The sequence below is a fragment of the Tachysurus vachellii genome, chromosome 7, assembly GCF_030014155.1.
Source record: "Tachysurus vachellii isolate PV-2020 chromosome 7, HZAU_Pvac_v1, whole genome shotgun sequence".
NCBI lineage: Eukaryota > Metazoa > Chordata > Actinopteri > Siluriformes > Bagridae > Tachysurus > Tachysurus vachellii.
Window position 1 is genome coordinate 9,016,255 of NC_083466.1, and position 25,642 is coordinate 9,041,896.

Below are 25,642 nucleotides of genomic sequence, written 5' to 3' on the forward strand. Positions count from 1 at the left end.
AATACTATTAATCAGTTATAGGATTAAATGCTAAAAAAAAATGTCTGTACGGAAAGACGGATGAGAATGCAATTTCGTAATTTCCCAGAATGGTGCCATCTCAGCTTCCTGTCGTATTTAAAAAAAAAATGCAATTTGTTTCATGCCTTAAAAAATGGAGTTTAAAAGGGAAAAGTTCCATTTGAGGCGTGTCAGAGTAACTTATCTGTCGATGAGGAAGAAATTACACACTTATATTCCGGGAGGAAGGGGCTGATGACGTCTGAGGCATACTTAATGGGACTTATTGAAAAAAGGGCAAGAGTCTCCATTCATGGATAAAAATCAGAGGAAACTGGAGGGGGGGTGAAAGTTGAGCAAAAAAGGACATGTGGACGAACGAATAAGCCGTGAACGACGAATTTCACCGACAATTTTTTGTTCGCAAAGGCTATTTTTTGTTTTGTTTGTTTGTTTGCTTTCGAAGCTACTTATTGTATAAAAGTCAAACGCGGTTGATCAGGACGAACCCATTAGGAAACGGCGGTGGCGCTTCAGAGAAGAGGTGCCGTGAGAAAGATTACCTTGCCTCTCTCTCTCTCTCTCTCTCTCTCTCTCTCTCTCTCTCACTCTCTCTCTCTCCCTCTCTCTCTATATCACTCATACACACACGCTCAGCAGCCGCACCCGAAGCGCGTCCCGCAGCCTCGCTCTCTGTCCAACCTGCCGTAGGTACGTGACCGTTTTGCCTGTTTCATTTCAGCTTAAGCCACAAAATCGTGCTTTGAAGGAACACAAACTCCAGGATTCTTCATGTTTTTTTTTTTATTTTTATTTTTTTTGTGTGTGTATTTCTAGTTTATTACTAGCATTTTTGTCGACTTACGGAGAAGGACTGAATGTGCGTCGTTCCAAGGCTCTCCTTAAAGTTTTCAGACCCGAGCGGATTTTAGAGAGTTAAAGAAACGTCGTTTGGAAATTGTAGGACGTGTCAGGACAGAAGTTTTATTGCGTTATTAGAAAGCTTGGAAATTGGCGATAGAACGGTGCAAAAAAAAAGCAAACAACAAGAACAAAGAAAAAAATGACTACATTTTAAGGCGTGTTACAGTGTTGAGTTGAAGCGTATAAGTGATTTAACTTTCTTCGCGTTCCCTTTACAGCATGGCCAAATCTAGTAGAGCTACTTTGGCTCTGCTCATCTACGGGATCTTAATGCGCTACAGCGCTCAATGCACACCCATCGGAATGGGCTTCCCCAACATGAGGTACGTACACACTGCCAAAATCCTGTCTTTTCTCCTTTTATTGGTCAATCTTACGTCTTAAAGACTATCAACTGGTCTTCAGAATTCGAAGATCTTTTTAATTATTAATTATCTTATTTTGGAGAAGACACAAATATGCGAATTTTATTTTGGAGCAATTAATTATTCCGAATATTTCTTTTTTTCATGGATTATTTTTGCTGTAAAATGGTCCATACCCACCGTAATAGATTTGCTTTTTTGTTGGAAAAGGACTGCCAATTTAATCCAAGTTGTTTCTACAGGAAGCAAAGCATTTTCCCCGGAGTGTTGACGCTAGGGTTTAGACAGTATATTTCTATGGGGACTTGCCTATATGAAAATGAGAATGAATCTGGAATGACGGCCGAGTGGCGTCACACTGCAAACACAAGCAGTAAACGAATAGGAAGCTGGTGTGAGTGGAAGACGGTGTGAACTCGTTATTGTGCATCAGGCTTTCATACTAGCGCAACGTGCAAGCTACAAGCAGCAAGGCTAATATGAGTGTGTTGTATTAAAATGCCTCTAGCGTATAATCATAATAATCAGCATTAAAAACAGTATAAATATAAACGTGATAACGAAAGTGTTTTTTTTTTTACAAGTGAATTTCGTTTAAGTAGAAATATTGTAGACCTTTAGACGCTGTATTTTAAGCATTGCGTCAATTTGCATCGTTCAATTGTGCATTTTATTTTCTTTCAGTTTTTTTATTATTGTTTGGGTAATGTTTTATTTCTCCTTAAATCCTTAAATATCACCGTTAAAGCAAGTAAATCGAAGTAAATCGAAGTAAATCGAAGCAAAAGAAAGAACACACACACACACACACACACACATATATATGTATATATATATATATATATATACACATTATTTTTGCTTCGATTTACTTCGATTTACTTGCATACATATATATATATATATATATATATATATATATATATATATATATATATATATATATATATATATATATATATATATATATAGCCTATATGACAAATGGCAAGTGGTGCTATTAAAATGGAATACATTTTCTCTCCTGTTTGCGGTTTTTAGGCTAGAAAACGACGTGTTTGGGGACGAGGAAAACTCGTTAAATGAGCTCTCCTATGAGCCCGACACGATGAGCGCGCGCAGTGCTCCTGCACTCCCGGAGGATGCATTTACACTGTATTACCCGCCCGAGAGAAGGTGAGCTATATATATACATACATACACATACATATATATACCCAAAACCTAAGTATTATACATGCATTCATGTATTCGCGTTCATACTGTTGTTTTTTCTTATTTTAAGATGCGCGTTTTTTTTTTGTTTTTTTGTGATTAAGGTCATAATGTAGATGCAGAAATGCAATAAACAGACAGACAGACAGACAGACAGACAGACAGAAATCGAGACAGGCACGTGACACTGAGACAGATCGATTGATCAGAAAGATGACAGCAGTGTTTGGTGACTCTGTGTGAGCTACTCTGATTTGCTCGTTTCACCGCTGACCGGCGTAAAACAAGTCGTAAACATAAACGGAACGTTGTCCTTTGGTGTTTGTTGTTTCTGCTTTACCCCTGTGTGTGTTTGGCGTTTTACCTCAGAGCCGAATCGCATGCAGAAGGATTGTTAGATAGAGCCTTGAGGGACATCCTGGTTCAGTTATCAGCCCGAAAATATCTGCATTCTCTCACGGCAGTTCGCGTAGGGTAAGGGGACTTCATTTTAAGAGTTTACCTGCCGTCATCTTTATTTATCTATCTATCTATCTATCTATCTATCTATCTATCTATCTATCTATCTATCTATCTATCTATCTATCTATCTATCTATTTATTTATTTATTTATTTTTGATTGCCCCCCCATCTCTCTCTCTCTCTCTCTCTCTCTCTCTCTCTCTCTCTCTCTCTCTCTCTCTCTCTCTCTCTCGCTCCCCCCCTTCCCCTTTTTTTTCCTCCCCGGTATTTGGTGTCTCTTTGTCTTTGCACTAGCTCGGGTGTGCCACATGGGTTGGGTTAAATTGTGAGTAGACAAATGAAGAACAAAAAAAGTTCAATAGCTTATCCACGGTGCGAGCTGTTGATCCTCGGGAGCCTTTTATTAACCTGCAAACGCAGCCAATAGAACGGCGCGTGAACAGGATACATTTCATTATTAGCCTAAAAACAATCAATTATAAAGCTTTCTGTATCCTAAGCTCTTTTTTTTTCGGTGATACCATTATCGAAATATGTGGACATTTATCGAATCTCCTTAACCGGTTGTTGTATTATTATTATTATTATTATTATTATTATTATTATTATTATTATTATTATTATTATTATTATTGTTGTTGTTGTTGTTGTTGTTGTTGTTCTTGTTCTTGTTATTATTGTTGTTATTATTATTATTATTATTATTATTATTATTATTATTATTATTATTATTATTGTTGTTTTATTTTCAACCTGTTAGCTTGCTAGCATTTTCTTTAGCTTTAGGCTAACTAACGCGCGCGCTTGTGTTCGCAGTGAGGAAGAGGAGGATGAAGAAGACTCGGAGCCACTGTCCAAGCGCCACTCGGACGGCATTTTCACGGACAGCTACAGCCGCTACCGGAAACAAATGGCAGTAAAAAAATATCTTGCAGCAGTTCTGGGAAGAAGGTACAGACAGAGGTTTAGAAACAAAGGACGCCGCTTTGCTTATTTGTAGCGCGCGAGACAAAATCGAGCAACTGCCCTCCCTTGTGTCCATTCAATCATACGGTCAAAAGTCATTCTAACTTAAAACTGAGCAGTCGGTGGATCTCGCCTGTGTTCTTTTAAACATGTATTTTATGTACGAAGTCAAGCCATTAAAAATATTTTAGTAAGAACATGTTTTTTTTGTTCCTTTTTTTGTATAAAAGCACTTGAGACCGCACAGTTCTACTTTGTGGACCAATCGTTCAGTTGAATGTATATAGCTTTATATGTTGGAAACGAAACTAAAAAAAATAATAATAACACTAGAAAAAAAATATATCTATATATTAATATATATGACAAATGTGCACCTTGAACGTTATGCGCTTGATATCTTTTTCGAATTCATCATATGCAGAAAAATAAATAGATTTTAAAAAAGACAATCAAAGTTCTGAATGTTATACTTTATTTTTGTAAGGGGAAAAAAAAAAAAAAGGAATAATGAATAGAGTTTTTATTTTGTGCAAAGTTGGCCCTGGGATGTAAGTGACCATAAGGCTGACTCTGTTTAAAAAAAAAATAATGAATTAAAAAAAAAAAAAAAAAAAAAAAAAAAAAAAAAAAAAAGCACAGGCTGTAATGATCCTATGGAGGGGTCAGGGAGAGATACACACTGGCCAACATGAGTCCCTCATTACACAACTACATTTGTGTAAGTGTTTTAGACATGCAAGTCACCTGTCTGACTAAATGCAACATTTTTTTTTAATGGTTTGAGTTTTAAAAGTTAGGATTTGTGACTGAAAATGATTGACACTGGAATTTAGCTTATTAGTGCTGTCATTTTATTTATTTCATTATTATTTTTTAAAATCCCATCTTCCCTGCATCTACATGCATGATGCATGTACAATCCTCTGTGCATTGTATGTAATACGGACCCTGTTCCGTTCCATATGCTCGAGAATGGCTGTTTTTATTTTATTTGGAGATATTTCTGTTGTATCTCTTAGACATGCTTTCCTAAAGACTAAAGACATGTTCATGCAGCCTACTGCAGAGTTCTTCAGGATGAATGGAAACGAATGGTATCCCTGCCCCCCCTTTCAGGAAAAAAAAACACAAAAACAAATTTCAAGTGCATGCATGATGGCCTTTTAAAAGTGTTATATAGCATGTCATTTTTATCAGTTTTAGGCATGTATGCAGTGAGCCTAGTCATGGTTTGCATCATTTCTATCTTTGTATTAATCTGATTTGTTTTCTGTTGATGTTGTTTGAAAATGTAGAAGTTGTGTATGTGTTGGGAAAAATAGACACGTGTACTTAATCACTGGAATGAATTCTTATTCGGGAGAAAAAAAAATGAATGAGTTTAAAAAAATGAACTTTAAAATGTCCTTTGTTATAGGTCCAGTGTATAGATATAGTAGTACACTTGCCTACACACCTTATAGACTCCAGCTCAGTGTTACTGCATTCCTGGCTAACACTTCTTGTTATTACTTCTGATAATCCATTAACCTCTATGTTCTCTATGTGCATAAGTCATTTGCGTTATGCATCTCTTTAAAGAAAGAGGGAGGAAGTAATAGGAGTGATGCATGGACAGAGGATCAGGAAACCAAAGCATACAGAGAGCTGGTCAGATGTTCAGATAAAGTTATAGCATCCCTTAATCCATTTGAACCCTTGTAGGTTTAAGTCAGTGATAAGTATTATGCAGCACTTAAATACTGGAATATCCTTTATCTCTCAGTACTATTCAAATTGTGGTTTTTTTTCTGTCTATAAACTAAAGTTGATGGTTTGTGTATTCTATACATATCATTCGTCCCTTATTTCCCCAATAATTTCACTTCAGACATGAACTCAGTTAACCCCCAAACCCCCAAAATCGGCATCAGTTCCTAGGATTTCTATGAGTGTAGATGTTTTCATGGGAGAGCAATGTGTGAATGTGTGTGAGCGTGTTGCAAGAGTGTGAGCATGTAAAATATGAACCAGACAGTGGTATGTGACAGACAGCATGGCTTCTGGCTTTGGTGCCTTGCTACAACGTATGACAAAATAAAAAATCGCCACTTAATATGGATGGCAATTTTTAGTGGCCCTATAATGCTGCAGACTATTAGCTTACATTTCACTAACCATCTTTTCTTCTTTTTTTTTTCAAAATTTGGCTGGGCCGATATCTAATTCCATTCAAGAGCATGGCCAGCGTTACATTGTGATCCAATTTAATATTGAACTGATGTAAATGGCAAAAGTATTAACTGTCTCTAGGCTGTTATAAGTTCAATGAATGTGTTGTTGTGGCAAAGTAAAGTGTTCCTGTTTCATTGTTCTCAGTAAACTGACTCATCATATCCCAAGCTTACGTAGAGGGCCATGAAGCCTAGCTTGATTTTGTGTTGTTTCTTGTCGCATCGCTTGAGGGTTATTTGTCAGCTAGCAAAGAGCCTGATGGAGTGCAGCCCACAGCCCAGCCACTTGTGTACATTTCTAAGAGCGCCAAAAGCCTTAATGTGAAAGTTTTATCTATATCTGAAATATTATGTGTGAGAAGTGAATATTAGCAAATGTGAAGTCGAGATATTAACCCATAACTCCTTAGGGGGTGACGTTTTTAAATGTTGAAAAAAGTGTTGTAAGATTTGTATGAATAAATTTTTGTAAACAACACACTTTCTAATCCATGTCTAATCTTTCTAAACAAACACAGTAGAAGAATCTTAGAGGAGATATACACAATATATTCCATGTTGTTTCTAATTTGTCATTTTCTTAAGAGCCTTAGGACACTTATTCTTCACTTATTGCAGTTAGTAGCATCAGACAGGAGAGTAAGAAGGATTGGCCCAATACACAAAGAGTGTGTGATAGAGTCCCAACAACATGTACTTGTTCCACAACATTCATATATGCCAGTCTGTCTGGTGGAAGATGTCCACAAACAAACAAATACACACACACACACACACACACACACACACACACACAAATACAGATATGCTCAAACAGAGAAGACAAATACAGAAAGAGTGTGAGAGAGAGAGAGAGAGAGAGAGAGAGAGAGAGAGAGAGAGAGAGAGAGAGAGAGAGAGAGAGAGTAAACAAAATACACAAGCTGAAAAACATGCTTTCACAGACACATTTCATGCAGATTATCATTAATGAAGTAAATTGAATAACAATCTTGGTATTAATGATTAATCTGTATTACAATGTAATATGCAAGACTGGAAATAATCTCATGATTTCTAAAAGACACTTTTAAGAAGAGCTTGGAGAACTTGATAAGAACTTATCATGGGGCTTATTTCCTGTGCACGCACATTTGGGGGTATTTATGATTAATAGTTATCAGGCGTCACAATGTTGAAATAATGAACAAGTTGCAAGACAAGAGGGAGCTATAAGGAAGGGGTTGATGGTTCAACTAGATATTTAAAGCTTTGAATTCAAGACTAAATTAAAGACAAATTTCAAACCCATTTCTGAAAGACTGTAACAAAGAACTAAGCGTAAAAGGTAAGTGAAGTTAATGCACCATTGAAGTTTAAGGCTTTGCACTGACTATTTTGTGTTGTTTACTACATCCTCTTTCTTTGAGGCAGGGTGATTTCTCACACTTCTACAAACAATAATGAGCAGTATGAACATATGCTTTATATGTTACACATCATGTGTGTTCTGTGCTGCAATCTAGGATTCATCATACAGTCACAATGTGTTACTGACTCACTCTCCCATGCCAAGAGCTGCTGTCAGTCCTAAAGGTTAAGAAAGACCTCTTTAATGCCCATCAGCCTGCACAAGTAGTAAATGAATTCAAATTAACCTTATTATAACCCTACTGCAGTCCTACCACTTACACCAGTATCAGTATCTGACCTCACCAGGAATTATCTCCCTTACACTTCCATTCCTTCTCATCCTTTCACTCCCCCTTCTCTCACCCTGGGATGAGTCTATCAGTCTCTCAGACTGCTGAAACTGTATTCACAGTGGGTTGGGAAATCACTCAGAGTAAGCCTACATGTGGCAGAAGCGCCATCTGCTTCTGTTGAGAACTGAGGATTTGGGTTTTGAAAGCTCCATCAGATGCTTCCTACTCCAAAAGGGGACTTGAATACAAAGAAATGAATGAAGAAAACCCAGGATTTGTAAAGTGCACAGGCTGGCTCTCAGCTAAATCAAAGTTCATGGAAATATAGCAGGGATATCCAGCAAAATATTAATATTGCTTAATATTACTAATATTACTTGGTAAAACCATTATATATATATATATATATATATATATATATATATATATATATATATATATATATATATATATATATATATATATATATATTCCAAATATTTCTTATGGATGCCTTCTGGCTTAATATTAATACATCTTGGCATCGCTTTTAAACTGGTCCATTCATTTTGTTTGATTAAAAGGCAAAATCACCTATATCATGGAAAATAACAGCTATTTACACAGGTGCAGGTATTCATTCAATGTTAAGCTTGTGTTTTCCTCCCTAAGATTCACATAATGCAAAAGAAAAACAAATTTAAACAATTCTCAATTCTCTTTTAAATAAGCCATCTGCTAGTGGGATTTTTCCGTGATGGCAGCCTGTTCCACTCCAGTAAATATGCTTTATACATAAATATAGCAATATTTGTTCCATTGCATTGCCATTGGCCTTTGGAGAGTCTGGGCTTTATGAGATCTAGACTCGGAGAGTGCTTTACCACCCATGGGACAGGAATGAGCATGTGACTGCAGCTCCATTAGTGTGATCTGATCCGGCTTTCCACATAGATACCAGATCCTTACTCCCATAGCCAGCTAACCTAATCAGGGAAGTGTTGCTGAGCAACAGGCCACAGAGGAGCAAGTGTATGTGCGTTCACCTATGCGTGATCAAGCATGTGACCGCTCCTGGAGAACTTGGGAAAGATGTTTCACCAAATCTTCATTTGGTAAAATCCAAGGTTTGTTCCCTACGTGAGTTGAATTGTGTGCAAGCTATTTTTCCCTCTGAGGAATGATCCTCACAGGAAGAAGTGGTCTTTTTCACCTATTAACCACTTTATGCCTTTCAGTGACAAAAAGCTAAAATCTATTATATCCCACATTCACCTTAATCTGTTAGTCACACATTCAATGTAGTGCCACTGACACCTTTACATAAACATGTTCCAAATACATCATTCAGGTTTTTTTTTTGTCTGAGCTGGCGAGGAAGGAGCTGAGTGGCTCATTCTGAACCTTTCTTCCTTCAATTAAAGCTGTGAAAACAGCAGCCAGTCAGGCGCCATGTGGGGAGACTCCATCTTACTGTTGTACCTCCCCCCCACACACACACTCCAATCCTAAGGTCTCAAATGTTTGATGGAAGGCTGTAAAATTGGGATTTCTGTAAAGGGAACTCCTCTAACTCACCTCCAGAGTCTCGCCTGGTCTTGCTGGAGAAAAACTAGATTATGCGCATGCATGCAATTGTGTGTGTGTTTGTGTGTGTGTGTGTGTGTGTGTGTGTGTGCGCGTGTGTACGTGTGCATTCTCCCAGTGGGAGTAATTTGCATTCAGAGAGCAGTATGTCAAAGGTAAAAAGTGGGGTGATGCAACCAGCTACCCTCTGATTCTACTCCTAAATATTGAGTTTACTGTACTGTTAAATACAAACACTACTTAGCAGTGACGTAATGTCCCTGTAGTGTCATGAATTTATTAGATGGTTTTAAATGGGCCCAAAGGCTGGTCTTTGCTTTGGTGGCATGGAGCTTGATATACAGCAGTCCAAATTGGGATCTCCTCTCCTGCTGCTCTCACATCCAACCCCAAGTGCTGCACTGTCTCTGACACTTGGCCTTCCTCAAGAGAGACAGTGACACAGAGGAAAGAGTGATGAAGCATAACACGCATGAATAGTGACTTCTTGTCAACCCTTTGCCTGCTAAACAAGGAGGCACTTAACCTGAATTTGTCCTATCGCTTGGTTAGAGACACATTGCACATTGTGTCAGAACACAAAATAAGCATATTGACTGTCAAACTTAAGTATTTTCATCTAAATGGCATGAATGAATGATTATTTATAGCATGTTTGTACATTTTCAGGCAGGCTAGGGCATGAACTGGAAAATAAGAGTCATGCTTAACACTAGGACTTGACAGCATAATCACTTTCATAGCCTCAGAATTCCCCTGAGAGTTTGGATCAGGGTGTATTTTGATCCAGTGCTCTGGGGTAGGAATAAGAAATATTCAGTACATTTCAAGGGACCTAACATCTGACCATGGTCACAACACACCAGCAGTAAAGATACGTTAGCCAATTGGATTGGTGCTAATTCAATTTTGCCATTTGGATTTACAGAATGCCTGAGCTGGTTCTCAGCTGATCTTGAGAACCTGGATATATTACAGAGATTGCAGAACAGGAATCTTATCTCTGTTCAAAAAACATTTTGTATTTGATTACTTCCCTAATGGATTCAGCCTGGAATTAGTTTAATAATACTGAACGTTTGAGTCATTTCTAACTCAGACCAGTAAACAACACAGTGTGATATTAGGTGATACATACTGTAAGATGTGGAAAACAAATAAAAATCATAATGTTAGCTATAGCTTAAAAAACAACAATGATTTGATGGTTTCTTACTGTCAATAACAGTTAGGTTCTTTTCTCGACTGGGTTTAGCTTATATACTTGTTTTGAATGGTTACACAGAGATTGTGATATCCCCACAAACTTAGGGAATACCAAAGAAATCTCTTTTAAATATCCCATCTGCCAGTGGGATCTTTCTCTATTGTCAGCCTGGGTCCCACCAGTAAATATACTTAAACATATGTATAGCAATATTTGTACCATTGCTTTACTCATGCTATATGTAGACCCTGGCCTCTATTGGACACAGGCTCTTAGACACAAAATCCTGAACTCATATCTATCTGCTCGATAATTGTCACCCCACCAGCAATTAAAATTAAGTTAAACAAATGGCACTGGCACTAATTCAACCATGGCATTGTATTCTCTTCTCTACATTTGCTTCATATATCACTGTTTGCTGTAGTACTGTACAACTGCAATCAAATACTGGTTTAGCTTCTATAATTGAGCAATTTTTATTGTAACCTCTATAACTGAGAGATTCTTTGAGAAAACATTCACTTAACCATTATCTCTACTGCTTATCCTACTTGGTCACAGGGAACCTGGAGCCTAGTCTAGGAGACTCCGGGTACTAGGCAGGGTAGGGTTGACAGGATGCCAGTCTATTTCAGGGCACAATCGCACACATTCCCACACCTATTCACACACTACGGTCAATTAAGAAATGCCAATGAGCCTACAATGCATGTCTTTGGATTGGGAGGAAAGCCAAGAACCCAGAGGAAACCCCCAAAGCAAAGGAGGAACATGTGAACACCACACACAGCAGAGGCAGGACTCAAATCGACAATCCTGGATGTGTGAGACAGACATACTAACTCCAGGCCACCCTCTTGCCCTCTTTGTCTTTTTACTTGGCTTATTTTTCAGTTATTTCTTATAAATCACAGCACTGAGTAACTATGAACTCTTAAGTAATAAGAAGAAAGGTATATTACAAGATTGAGAAATAAGTGTGAACCTACTGAGCTTATCACTACATTTCTTTCATTTATTCCTAGAAAAGCACCTTATTCGATTAAAAAAGTTCTAAGCATACTTAAAAAATCCTATAAAATATTAATTATACTAAAATCACATTAGACTTTACAAGTACCTACTAGCATATATTTATATTTAATATTTTTTATGTTTGGTAAGACTATTTCCTTGACAGATTTAATCTTATCTCGACTTAATCTTACTGCATTTTTCAGCCCCATTATATCCTTGTTTGCTTACATTAACATTTCCTTCATCCTCACATTGTTACATATCAGTGACAGACAATAAGAGTGGAAACAAGTCTCCAATTAAGACTGGTCCTGTTGTGCCTGTGCAGAGACTACAAATGAACCCAGAGATACAGCTTCGTACAGTAATAAGAAACAAAATGGAATACAGAAGTATAAAGCCGGTATTAATTCCAGAATCACTGACTGGATCTGAATTACTAAACCTGACCTTGAAAGATAGGTCTTCGATAAAAAAACAAACAAACAAAGAATAAATATTAATATTATTCTGCATGTACCACACTCCAGAGGAACAACTAAACATACACATACACACAGACACACATTACTGTCCAAATGCAGCATGATATCAGCATAATTGCCAACTGCATATCAAACAGTAATATCTAATTTTGGCAGCATTTGTATCATGCATTTGTCACTGTGTTATAAGGAGACACAGCAGCTAGAAACAAATGATGAAAAACTCAACTAAACTTGCTAAACTGCAGGTACAAAATCTGACATGAAATGCATCTATGGAAAACAGAACAGGGGGGAAAAAACCTGGCAAGATCACTAATAAACTTAAAATCATAAAGTTTCAGATGCAACAAACAACTAGGAGTAAACAAGGACACCTATAGCCGTTGGATGATTCAGAATTTTTTCTATATTTAGCTATAATGAATTACTATGTACTTATGAAGTGTGTTTCCGAAACAAGCAGGCCGTGTCTGCACTTTTTTGGCAGTTGAGACATTTAAACCACAACAGCTCAGGTGCTGCCTGAGCTCTCCATGGTGCTGATCTGTCATCCATATGGGATGCATTAAGCTGTCGGCCTATAGTTGGTAATACATTCCTTCTACGCTGGTATGTCAAAAAATAAAACCAATACAGATGGCTCACTGCTTTCCTCCCAATTTTGGTAAAATAAGCTTGAATTACCAGTAATAAATTTCATGTACATTCTTTATTCAATACAATTTTGAAATATTGTAGACATCATAAACACAGTCCACTGTAAAAGCTCAGTCCCCAAAGCAAATAATACTACACTGTTTGTATTTTTATATTTGCATCTTTCATCTATTTATCATTTTATATTATGCTGTTATTAATAATGCCTATTTGTCTGTCATGTTGTTGCAACAGTTTTGTTATTTCTCCAGTCCTTCAGTGCTTCTTTGTGTGAAAATAAACAAAATTCTGCCACCTTCCTCTTCAAGAAAATGGAAAAGCTGGACAGTTGGGATTTGAACCCATGACCTTATGATCAGTAGTCCAACACCTTAAGCAATAAGCTACCACATCCACATTAGTCATTCAATTATCCAACTAGACAAACACATGCAGCAGAACAATGGATAAATCATGCAGATATTAGTGAACAGCTTTGGTTAAATAGATTGTCTTAGCTGAGTATATCAGAAACATCTGATCTCCTTGGATTTTTATTCACAACAGTGTCTGGAGTTTGCACAGAATGGTGAGAAAAACAAAAAACATATGAGCAGCAGTTCTGCTGTCTTCATGACTTCAGAAGAAAGTCAGAAGAAACTGACCTGACTAGTTCAAGCTGACAGTATGGACACTTTAATATTCACTCTTTACACCTGCAGGGAACAGAAAATGCACACATTGAACCTTAATATGGATTGGCAACAACAGAAAGTTCACCTGCTGCCTTAAAATGTGAGTAAACTAAACTTGAAGATTCCTTTTCAACTCAAGTACCCATAAATTCACATAACTTGGTGGTATTGTGTTTTACAGTTAAATGACCACAATGGATTACACACTCTTGTCAGCCAAGAACAGAAACCTGAAACTGGAGAGTTAAAGGTTGTAAACGTATCACCTGGTCTGATAAGTCACATGATTTGCATGCAGATTGGCTTGAGCTGCATGAATCCATGGATCCAACTTGCAATGTGTTAATAGGTCAGGCTGCTGTTGGCGTTGTAATGATGTCACACCGTGGTCACCTTAAGTCATGGCCTAATGGTTATATTGTCTGACTCCTAACCCTAAGGTTGTGGGTTCGAGTCTTGGGCCAGCCATGACTGAGGTGCCCTTGATCAAGGCACCGAACAACCCCAACTGCTCCCCGGGCATCGCAGCATAAATGGCTGCCCACTGCTCTGGGTGTGTGTTCATGGTGTGTGTGTGCACTGCTGTGTGTGTGCACTTTGGATGGGTTAAACGCAGAGAACAAATTCTGAATATGGGTCACCATACTTAGCCGTATGTCATGTCACTTCACTTCACCAGTAAATTATCAATCATCTATCTGAATATTGTTAATATCCACATAGCATCCCTTTATAACTCTTTATCACATTATTATATAACCACTACTGATATGTCAAAATGCATGTCATATCAAACTGGTTCCATTAGAATGACAGTAGGTTCAGTGAACTTTAATGGCCTCCCCAGTCACCAGATCTAAATTCATTAGGGATGTGATGGAATGGGAGATTTAAAGAGTAATGTGCACTTGCTAAACCTCTTCATGTCAGCATGCACTAGAGTCTCAAAGCAATTCTTCCCATGCTTTGTAGAATCTACGCTATGTTAGAATTCTGGACTATTCTAAGGGAAAGTGATCATAAACAGAAATAGATTTAGTTTTAGTATTCCTAATAAAGTGGCAGGTGAGCCTATCTATCTATCTATCTATCTATCTATCTATCTATCTATCTATCTATCTATCTATCTATCTATCTATCTATCTATCTACCAAGCTTGAAGGGCATGTGCTTATCTTTCTTTGTGAATAAAAATAAAACAAGCATGCCTCTTCCTCACCTTCTCCCATTATCACCCACATCATCCAATACCTGACATCATACTGATTTCTTGAATGAAAAATTGTGATAATGAACAAGACTCCCTGACTTGAGCCAGGATGTGCACGGAAACACATTTCCAGACTCACTCATGATTAAGAAACAAAAGTCAACTGAAAACTGCCATATATGTTGCCATATGGCTGCAAATAAACTCAAACTGTCACAAGCAGCTGAAATTGGTGGAAGAAGGCTTGAGAAAGAAGCAAACATTTATAGTCACTGGTCTAAAAAAAGACTCTTTCTGCTTGTCAAACATTGCCATCACAGTAGTCATTATAGGGGAAAAGTCAAGTTCAACCAATTACCTACGTTCATACCGCAAACTATAAATAATTCAAAGAGATGAAAAGCTCATCCTGTCTTCATTAACAGTTTATCATACAAAAATATCACACGCTTTTATAGAGCTTACACCTACTCAGATGTTTGTTTCTTTGGCTTGGACACCATATACAGCTGTATTTCTGAAATGGATATGAAAACCATTCCAACTTAGATGTGTATCCTGTATTAGTGACAGCAGAATACATAGTCTAATGTCAATCATTGCTTTTATGCATTTATGGATAAAGTTACCAGTAGAAAGTGAGCTGTCACTTTCCCCCAACTTTCCTGTTGGCAGCTGTGAACACTCTTTGTTCTGCAAGAAGGGCTGACAAATGTTCAATCCTTATATTGTTTGAACTATCTGAAGCTTTTGATGTGGCACACAGCAGACTGTCCAGCATATCCTATCCAATCTCTATAATCTGATGGCCCGAGTCCTACCACTCAGGAAGATCCTAGAAAATGTCATGGAAGTATGACATCCAAGTTGAATAATGTGATGACTGGAATGTCCAAAGGAATCCTCATCTTACTGTACATAGTGGGAATATCAGCTCTTTCGGTTAATGTTATAACTGCTGGGATGATTATATGCATTTCCTCTTTCTGAAGAATTCTGCAGTCTTAGGAAATCTTTCATCTCAATGAGGAGGTAGGATTGGCACCTCCAACACAATTTTCTTTGATAGACTTTAGCATGATTGTTCTGTTTAACAACAAATTAGACTGTACCTATTGACAAAACTCCTAATTTTGGCACTCACCATCGCTTGATGATCGGTCGAATATTTTAGCTCTTTGCCAGCCAATCAGACAGTATAAATGCTACATGAATCCACTGAAGAAGATTAAAAAATGTGGGGAATATGGAATGCAAACAACCAAAACATTTACCTAGTTTTGCAACACATACTGACCTTGCTGTATCATTCCTGAGACAGAGGCAGGACTCAAGTGTGGAAACTTTCATCTTCTACCGCTTATCCGAACTACCTCGGGTCACGGGGAGCCTGTGCCTCAGGCGTCATCGGGCATCAAGGCAGGATACACCCTGGACAGAGTGCCAACCCATCGCAGGGCACACACACACACTCATTCAATCACACACTAGGGACAATTTTCCAGAGATGCCAATCAACCTACCATGCATGTCTTTGGACCGGGGGAGGAAACCGGAGTACCCGGAGGAAACCCCCGAGGCACGGGGAGAACATGCAAACTCCACACACACAAGTGTGTGTGGAATCGAACCCCGACCCTGGAGGTGTGAGGCGAATGTGCTAACCATTAAGCCACCGTGCCCCCCTGTGTGTGGAAACTTATTAGGGTTAATCGAATAATAATGGTCATGGTTCATAACAAAGGTCAAAGAACAGGCAGGCAACATCAGAGAAGAAATATCTATAATCAAAACCAAGCAACATGGGCAAGAATCAATGCCATAAAACACATAAGGTAAAATCTAGGCACAAAAGGCTTGGATTTATCTGTAATGAAAACACTAGTTTTCTAGATTTTGCACTAAAACAATAAACAGCAGGATATAAATAGACATGTTACATGCAAGATTAATATAGAACACATGAACAGAAACACATAAACAACATGGTGATGTGAACAAAAGCACATGACATGAACATGAAATCAACACGTTTTCGATGCATGCTCTGTGACCCTGGCTTATGATCTCACCATTTAGCAGTCTAATACAAGATTATGTTGTTGTAACCAGGGGTGTGAAATACTAGAAGGATGATATTCTCCCTATGCATGACACCTACAGTGAAGATTATGTGGTCAGTAATATAAAGATAAGAGTGTTCAAAGGTGTTTTCTACTCTGTAACTGCACTGCCAGGTTTCCAACTGAGTATAGAAGGGTGAGAAAACACTAGGAACCGTGGACAAGTAGTAAGAACTAAAAAACTAGAAAAGATCAAAAAAGTATAAATAAAATTATACTGATTTACTAAAGTAGAAGTATCCATCAAAAATGTACTCAAGTCAAAATGGAGCTCCTTATAAATGTACTCATGCATTGAATAGTAAAAAAGACAATTTTTTTATATATAAAAACAAACTTTTATTACTTATTTAAACTGTTAAAATCAAGTATATTGTTTTTCTCAAAACATCATTCAAAATAACTCTACACCAGTTGAAGTAATTATTGTATAATGGAAATATATATTGTATAAATAACCAATATATCCTATTGAAATTATTGAAGATTAACCTGGTATTTGCAAAGAAAACAGAATGAAATACATACATCTAGCTAGTTACCATGATCACCATGATTGAGTTCATGCCTTCTAGAGAGGCAACAGATACATTTCATATGAGATTTTTGCTTGTTTCAGCATATTGTAACTTTTTAGTGGGATACAGGCAGGGTTCCAGGTTAACTAAACTCTGTTGGCTTATCCATTTTAAAACACCCACCGATAACTACAGCGGTAATTAATTGTATATGAGCAGGTTACACCAGATGATGATTTGGCAGTTTCCTTAATAGTTTTTCCTTTCTACATGTTAACCCTGTTGTTGTACTTTGGGTCAAACTGTGTCAAATAATGTTTTTATATAATAAATATGCCTTTAGTTGATGGAAATGAGGTCTGTTGACCATAAATGACAAAAAAGGATTTTACATTTTGTGGTAATGTTCACAGAATTGGGTGATAATTTTACATTTCATGCTTTAAAATCAGTTAAACCAGACCTAGTCAGTATAGCGAACATTCATGGGTAGATAAGAGTAAAAGAGCTTCAAGATTTATAGAATAAAAGAAAAAGTGCAACAAAAAATATATAAAAAGTTTTTTGAGGTGAATTAAAGACGTCAATTGCAAAAACTAAACAAGAGACTTGATGGTGAGACATGTCTCTACATGTTCTGTAAATTGTTTTGTCATTTGAGCCCTAAATTATTTAATACTTATCTCCAGCTTTACATACTGTAATAGATTTCACTACAATAGCATCTACCATACATAAGAGCAGGATTACTGTACAGTAAGATGTGTTAAGCGTCGGAGCTTTATGGCAAAATAGCTCCGTGCTAATTTCCACTTAATCCCTAAATGATGGTTACTGACTGTCAGTGATTAGCTCTTATACCCATTGGCAAAGGAGCTCTTTCGCATGAAATATCAGGGATTCAATAATCAACATTTGCATGGCCTTGTTTGATCACATTTTGCACATCTATTTGAAGACTTTCTTGAGCTGGGGTTCATCTTTGAAAGGAAAATGCTGTCATTTTTCCATTTCATGTTTTTTTAAAGCTGATACAGCTTATATTTCTTACAGCACTTTGAGGTGCCTGACTGCATGGACACCAGTTATAAGAGCTCTAACGATTAAGAACCACCAGGATGAAAACATACTCTAAATTCTACTTTATAATCTAAATCTAATCTAAATTGTTATTGTTGACACCTATTGGAGTGTAATACCAGTACAAGCTCATTGTAGTGTCTGTTTTGAAAAATTAAGATTTTAAGGTTGTATTATAAAGCCCACAGTTGTAAGCTAAACACTATGTTAAAATAATATGTCTATTTTGGACATGCTATTTAGCATGCTGGTATGTGTGTTGGGTTGACAGCCTTAGGCAGAACATTCATTTAAAAACCTTCTCCATGCATTGGTGCCAGAACAGGGGAAGCCAGGTGATGCAATTATTGGGAAGAAACCTGCTGTGAACTCAGGAGTCATTTTTACTGTCAAAGCTTTCTGACTGTTTGAGTTTAATCATGGAGGAGACATGCAAATCATCCACAGACCAATGAAAAACATCTCCAAAAAAATCCAAATCTTTTTCAGATTGAACTCACACACACACACACACACACACACACACACACACACACACACACACACACACACAGCAGACTGATTTGTCTAGTTGTAGTAGTTTACAAAATACTAACTGCCCTCTTGAATCGACATTTATATCGTATGTTTTAAAAGTAATGACATATTTATATCATAGCTATGATGGCCTGTAATATCTGTGATTGCACGATCAGGAACCATCCTTAATGTTCTTCCCGTAGTGTCATCACTGATGTTTGGGTCTTGAAATGCATGATTTTTTTTTGCATAGTAGAGAATATTCAAGTTATCCAGGACGTCAATGTTTCTTTATTGAATTTAACAATTGGAGATTGTCTATCGACAACATGGGAGGTAAAACCAAAGACAACAAAACCTTTCAAAACTAACAAGGTCTGGACGTCAGTGTTCTCAAAGGAGGGTAAGTAAATGTCCTTGTAGTTGATGTGAGCAAATATGTGAGTTTTGGTCAAACTGTACTAGGAAATACATTTTCCCAAGTCTTTTTTGTTATACATGAGTATAATGCCACAGTTTCCTGTTTATTAACACAATAATTAATTGATTTAACAAATGTACTGTATCTCAAACATCTAACCAGCTTGAAGTCTATTAGAAATAATATTTAATACTTTCACACCCACATTACAGACATTTCTAATTTTAAAAGATAATTCAGTCAGCCAGTGCACATACTCGTTCAATACAAGATCTGATTTATGAGCTTTCAGTTGAACTTTTAAATGTCAACGGTCATACCCTTTCCTTATAGAATAAAAGGTGGAAAATGCAAAAAGTGCCATTTTCTTTGGCCAAAAATGCTTAGGGAAAGTAAAAGCCCCTTCATTCACAAACATTATGTCTGTGATATATATTTTTTTCCAATCACAAATTAGTAGGCTGTTAATAGTGAACTGAAGAACTAGACTGCAACTAGTTAAAGCTATGCCAACAGGGTTAAACATCTTGCCCTGCTAAGACAAATGCCCCTGTTGAATGCAGTAGCAAATGTATTGATTGCTTGTTCATGAGCAACAACCTTTGTCAGCAAAGTTCTATTTTTAAGCATGCCATGCGGCAGGCTGCAGATGAGACATCAGGAAGCAGCACCAGGGTTAATTCCATTTCAGTTCAAGAGCTGGGCTGAAATTCAGCATTCTGGTCATATTTATCATTTACCAGCAAGCTGACTAAAATGATTTGGAAGTGACTCAGGTTATGTCTTAGCTAAAACCTGTGGCATCTTATCTGTTATTAACGTTTTTTAAATTATTTTTTAAACTTAAGACCACCATAAACATCCCAAATAAAGAATCTCTTACCAGACCTTATGTGAGCTGTCAATATAATTGAGGACATTCTATATTCATGTTAATTATGCAGTCTTTAGGGAAAACAATCTATACTAATTTAGACTCACATGTGGCAGATTACCTATGCGTTGCAGATGAGGCATACACTAATGAGGAACAGTGAGTTTGATGTCAGCATCATACAAAAAATGGTGTACTGCCTACTGTATGTTGTTTTTCAGTACATAGTCAAAGGGTTTTTAAAACAATGTTTAGAAATGACACATAACATAGGATGTGTTATAAATTGGACAAGCAGTTTGAAACAGTACAGTAATCTGTAAATATAGCACAAACAGAACAATATTTTTAATGTTTAACGACCAGAACATTTGAGTATCAATGACTTGGTAATTCCTCCCCAACATTAATTAAATAAGAGAGCCATGTTCGCACCTGAGACCCCCCAATTTAAACCTAACACAATCTGCTATGTGGCCCCACCTAATATATTATAGCCTCATAGGGCACTATCAGGGGGCATGGTGGGGGTTTCCCCGTTAATATTTGGATGCTATTCTTTGTTGTGAGTTCTGCAGCAGATGAGGCCCATGTATAAATCCAATATAGATGTGAGACAGAGCTTGGGGGTTGGGTGGGGCGGGCGTGTGTGTATGTGTGTGTGCATGTTCAGACTGTCACTTCAGTGGTCTTGTGAGAAGTGTGCTCCCTTATTAACAGGCTCCCCGTGTCACTGGTGTTAGTGGTTAATCCCAGCACCCCTGGGGGAATTCCCCCCCTTTAGCTAGTCACCTCACTTCAGCAGATGGGACCCTTTTCCAGAATACTAATCACAGCCATTGCAAAATTCCAAAGGCATGCTTTCCTTTTCTTTCTCCTCCTGAGTCTATAGCAAATTGCACAATGATGCAGCAAGCCATGGAATCAAAAGAACTTCCAGCAGCGCAGTGAAAGCAAAAGGACATAAACAAAGATATTAGTCCTGTCTAAATGAGAAAGCTCTCAGTCTATTGACAAAGGCTCTTACTGGTAAGAGGCTTCTGACTTCTCATCAGTGTATTCTAAACATTATTTACAAAAATGGACTACAATGGGCAATGTTGAAAATGTCATAGCATTTGGGAAAGAATGAATATATTTATAGAAATGACTTTTGTTTTTGTCAGCGGAACTAAACTTGTGGGAAATCAAATCAATCTCTCATAACCTCATTCACCTTACAAATTTCATTTCCATCTTAGTCTCAAAGGAAAGATATCTTTCTCATATGCCAATAGGCATAAGAAACTGAAACTGAAAATGAAAAGTGAAAAATTGTTTTAGAAATCATAACTAATTGTTATTAGTTATCCTCCATAGAACTTGATACTTAAATACTGCCTTTACACAAGGACACTTATAAGTTCAATGCCCCAAATATTATCTACTTTATATAATATGCATACAATATAATGGGTGCTTGGCTGTTTGAGGGCCTGTAGGTTTGGTGGTGGAGTGAAAGGCATGCATGTTTGACTTAGTTTACTGTCAAGGCCAGGGATTGATAGTGGGTTAGTGGTACTCTAACCACAAGCCCCAAGTATGGTGAAGCAATGGCTGAGAGCTGACATGGCCTGGTTTAAGCTGTGAGGAAGGTTGGTTTCTCATGGACCTAGGTAATCTAAGCTTTACAGTGGATGGGTTAATGATACTCTCGGGTAGCAAGGAGAGAGATGTTTAGTATAGGTCTCAAATGGGATATCATTAGAGGGAATCTAAACCTTCTGACCTGGTTGTTAATTGGATGCAGGAGTTTGATGGTGGGTAGCAAGGTGCGGTAGTGGTCAACTGAGGGGAGCAGGGCTAAGCGGGCCTCTCTCCAAATCTTGCAGCTGGTAAAACCACAGTGTTGTTCTCCATGACAGGAAATGGGGCAGGCAGATAATCTAAAAAGCATTAAAAGAGAGCCATACCAGTGGAGGGATTATTTGTTATTGGCTTCTAGATCTTGGTTTGGCATGGTCTGCCAGCCCATTAGTTTTAGGCGAGAACCAGAAGACAAACGTACAGACACACAAGTACATTCCAGAAAGATTTCCATAGCTGAGAAATAATCTGTGGTCCCTGGTCAGAGAAAAGGTCCAGGTTGATTTCCTCCAGGCAGAAGACATGTTTGATTATTGGTCCATGGGCTGTGAGAAGGATAGGGACAGCTATGAAATGCACTGCCTTGCATAAATGTTGAAAAATGGTGAGGATAGTGGTGTTATCAAGAGAGGGAGGCAGTCCAAGCAAACCTGCAGGTAGATGGTGAGAGGCTTTCCAATGGGTGCACAAGGAGTCAAAGAAAAAATAGCCCCTGTAGTCTGTGTCCATGGTTGGCTAATGTAAGCGTCAATTCACCAGATCTAGTGTATGACTGGTACAACACAATTGGTCCACACCATGAATCAATGTTTGGTCCACAATGAATAGGTGTTTGTCTGTCCCCATTCCTCCAGTGACAGACTAACTGCTATCAACTCACAATTCTCAACATTATATTTGCATTTGGAGGAAGACAGGTAGAAAGAAAAGCACAAATATGAAGTTTTTGTTCTTGTTCATCACAATGAATTACACAGAGAGGTCTGACAGGATAAACACTGGGGCTGAGGTGAATGTTTTTGGTATTAGTGGTCAAAACAAACTGAGTGAAAGAGAATTCAAAGACCAAGGGAGTCAGAATGTACCCAAAAATGTCAGGATTCAACCCGGACTTTGGCCATGTGCATTTGTTTGTGTCACGTGTCACGTGTCTGCCCCGCCCTTGTCTCTTTCTCCCTGCCTCTGTACACCTGATCCTCATGTGTCTGATTGTTGTGATTAGTATTTAGTTGAGCCGCCTTGCCTTGAGCAGCGCAGAATCCTCTGTTGTCTTTGGTTGTCGTCTTGTCTTGAGTCCGTGTTCCTGTTCTGTGTTTTTTTTTTTTTTTTATAAATCCTGTTTTTTTAAATGATATCCTGCATTTGGGTCGTTTTTATCCCCACGTCACTGACAAAAAAAAGACATTATGTAAAAGAGCTTAGAAGATCTATAGTGCCTTGCTGAGGCTGGAAGGGAGGACCATGTACGTACAAGAAGTGGTCAAGTGGCACTTTCAGGGGGTAAGAAGAGGTACGGATTATGCCAATGGGAGCCATTGATGTATTGCTCTATGGCCTCGCTCTCTGACAGATTATAAAGGACAGAATGGAGGGAGCAGGGAGCAGGTCTATGCTACAATCATTTGAGTGGTTTGCTGGTCTGTGCTTTGCTAAAGACCTCTGTCAAGAATCGGTACTTGGGGAGAATTGTCGGCATATCATGTGGTCCCAGGACAGGTGAAGCTACAGCACTCTCAGTGGGAGGAATAGCAGACTGCACACAGTTGGAAGGACAGAAGATCTAGTTGACTTTCTTCCCTCAGTCAGTGTACGGGTTATGTCACTTTAACCATCAGAGTCTTACCACCAATGGAGAAAATGGTGACGAGATTTGATTCAATTGTATGTGCTCAAGATGGTTGCCAGAAAGGACCAGAAGTAGCAGAGCAGTGTGATGGGTAGCACAAGAAAGGTGAAAAACAGAAAACACAATTAAACAGGAAAACAGCAGGGAACTTCTAATCAGGGTGAACTGCAGCAAATTGTGAATTAAACAAACAAAATCCCATGGCATATTCAATCAAGTATACCTTTCCCCAGTTCATAATAGTCTGAACATCATAAAAAAAAGGACATTTGTCTACAATGTTTAAATTTTATCCTTTTTTTTTGGTCCAGTTCTTAAATAGTGTATTAAAATACCACAGGTCATCTGTTATATGCTCTTTAAACCCATTATGGTTTCAGCCTCCTGAGATGAGAAAAGCACATACACCAACAAAAAAAAAACAAAACGCGCAACACACATGAGATCTGTAACCAAAACCCAAAACACGTATGAAATTCTTCATCCTGGAAACTGTGATACTCCCAGCAGAGAGAGAGAGAGAGAGAAAGAAAGATGTTTTCCTCTAGAAGTGTTAGAGATTTTTCATGTCTGACTTGTAAATCTCTCCATTTACTGACTGAATCTTACTTTAGAGGAATTCCCCAAGCACGCTCCCGGGAGCAACAATGGCTGCACACACAACAGATGGCTGCAAAGCAATGTTGCCTAGCAATGGCTCGTCAAGCCACACTGTGAGCTCATTTTTTTTCCTGATGGTGAACTTGTTTATCTTGTTCACACTTCTCCTTCAAGCAAAATGAAATCTTAAGAGAGTTTGAGACAGTGAAATGCCACACACATTTATGATGAATGAAAAGAGGCACAGGTAATGTGGAAATTTTGTTTCTTGCTGGTTTTAACATTATAAGTCCAATATGAAAATAATTGTCAACATTGGGCAAGGTGCAATCGGTACAACAACTATCGGTTGTAGATTGTAGTCTAATTAATAATAGACTATAATATTGACTCTAATCTTAAAAAAAAATGCTTAAAAAAAACGCTTCTTCACTATTCTTTAGTAAATGATATTAGTCAAAGATGGTGTTGCATCGCAGGTGCTCACTATATATGCTGCCTATAATATTTTGGTTTCTAAAACATGACAAAGTTATATCAAATAAGTTTCACAATCTTTCTCTAAATAACTACATACATAAGTGATAAGTGATATTAAACATCACTGCCATAATCTTTCCCTTTTCTATAAATCATAGTGAAGATAAACACGTTTTATAATTAAATTCATTCAAATATGAACATAAAGTCAATGTTACAAAAAAGATCACAAATTTTCCCAACAGCTAAAGGCAACTTCGTTGATTTAAAGAGGAACAAAAGCTACAATTCATAGAATATTCAAAATACCAAAGCAGAAACATGCAATAAATGATCCCAGATGCCAGCTTGTTCAGACACTGAAAGTATCCTTCCTTGCAATGAGCTAAAAAATGGGAATAGGGGAAACAACTGAGAGTTATGTGCAAATCAGCATGTCCTTGGAGGGAAGATGATGAGAGGTAGCACCTTCATCTAAAACTAAACATAGAACTGTTTCTCATTTCTCTCCACTTTTTATATCCTAAAATACAGCAAACAGACTGTTCAATCAGAAGAGGTGGAGAAACTGACTTTAATAACAGAATTTCAGACGGATACGTTCTTACTCAGAGCTGAGTAGCTTTTCTTCAGCTGGAGTGGAGCCTATTTCTGGGGTGGAAAAATATAAACAGAAGCCTTACACAAAGAAGTCAATAAGCACCACCATATGGAAATATGGTGAATCAATATTTCTGGGGTGTATTTGGAAATGGATGCCACAGTGCTTGAGAGACCAGTAGAGAGACTGTGTGGCAAATCCTTTGCAGCCTACTTTCTTCTTCAGTTTGACCATTACCACGACCATACTTTGCCCTATTTTTTGTCACTACAATGATTTTGCTTATGTCAGGAACCAT

The 25,642-nt window shown here is 37.7% G+C and overlaps 1 protein-coding gene across 2 annotated transcripts; it reads left to right on the forward strand.

Moving 5' to 3' along the window:
- The first annotated feature begins 315 nt into the window (after positions 1–315).
- On the forward strand, positions 316–6,625 carry adcyap1b (adenylate cyclase activating polypeptide 1b). 2 transcript variants are annotated; one of them, XM_060874166.1, is made up of 5 exons: positions 316–711; positions 1,143–1,247; positions 2,331–2,465; positions 2,874–2,978; positions 3,784–6,625. In XM_060874166.1, exons 2-5 carry the CDS (start codon positions 1,144–1,146, stop codon positions 3,965–3,967), a joined length of 528 nt encoding a protein of 175 aa, XP_060730149.1. In that variant the 5' UTR covers positions 316–711; position 1,143; the 3' UTR covers positions 3,968–6,625. The 2 variants fall into 2 exon arrangements, with proteins under 2 accessions (XP_060730149.1, XP_060730150.1); XM_060874167.1 differs by lacking the exon at positions 2,874–2,978 and having other exon boundaries at positions 335–711.
- The last annotated feature ends 19,017 nt before the right edge of the window (positions 6,626–25,642 follow it).

Coding starts and splice junctions, on each gene's coding strand:
- adcyap1b (XM_060874166.1), top strand. CDS start 1,144: ATGGCCAAATCTAGTAGAGCTACTTTGGCTCTGCTCATCTACGGGATC. Junction 1,248..2,330: donor ATGGGCTTCCCCAACATGAG/GTACGTACACAC, acceptor TGCGGTTTTTAG/GCTAGAAAACGACGTGTTTG. Junction 2,466..2,873: donor TATTACCCGCCCGAGAGAAG/GTGAGCTATATA, acceptor GTTTTACCTCAG/AGCCGAATCGCATGCAGAAG.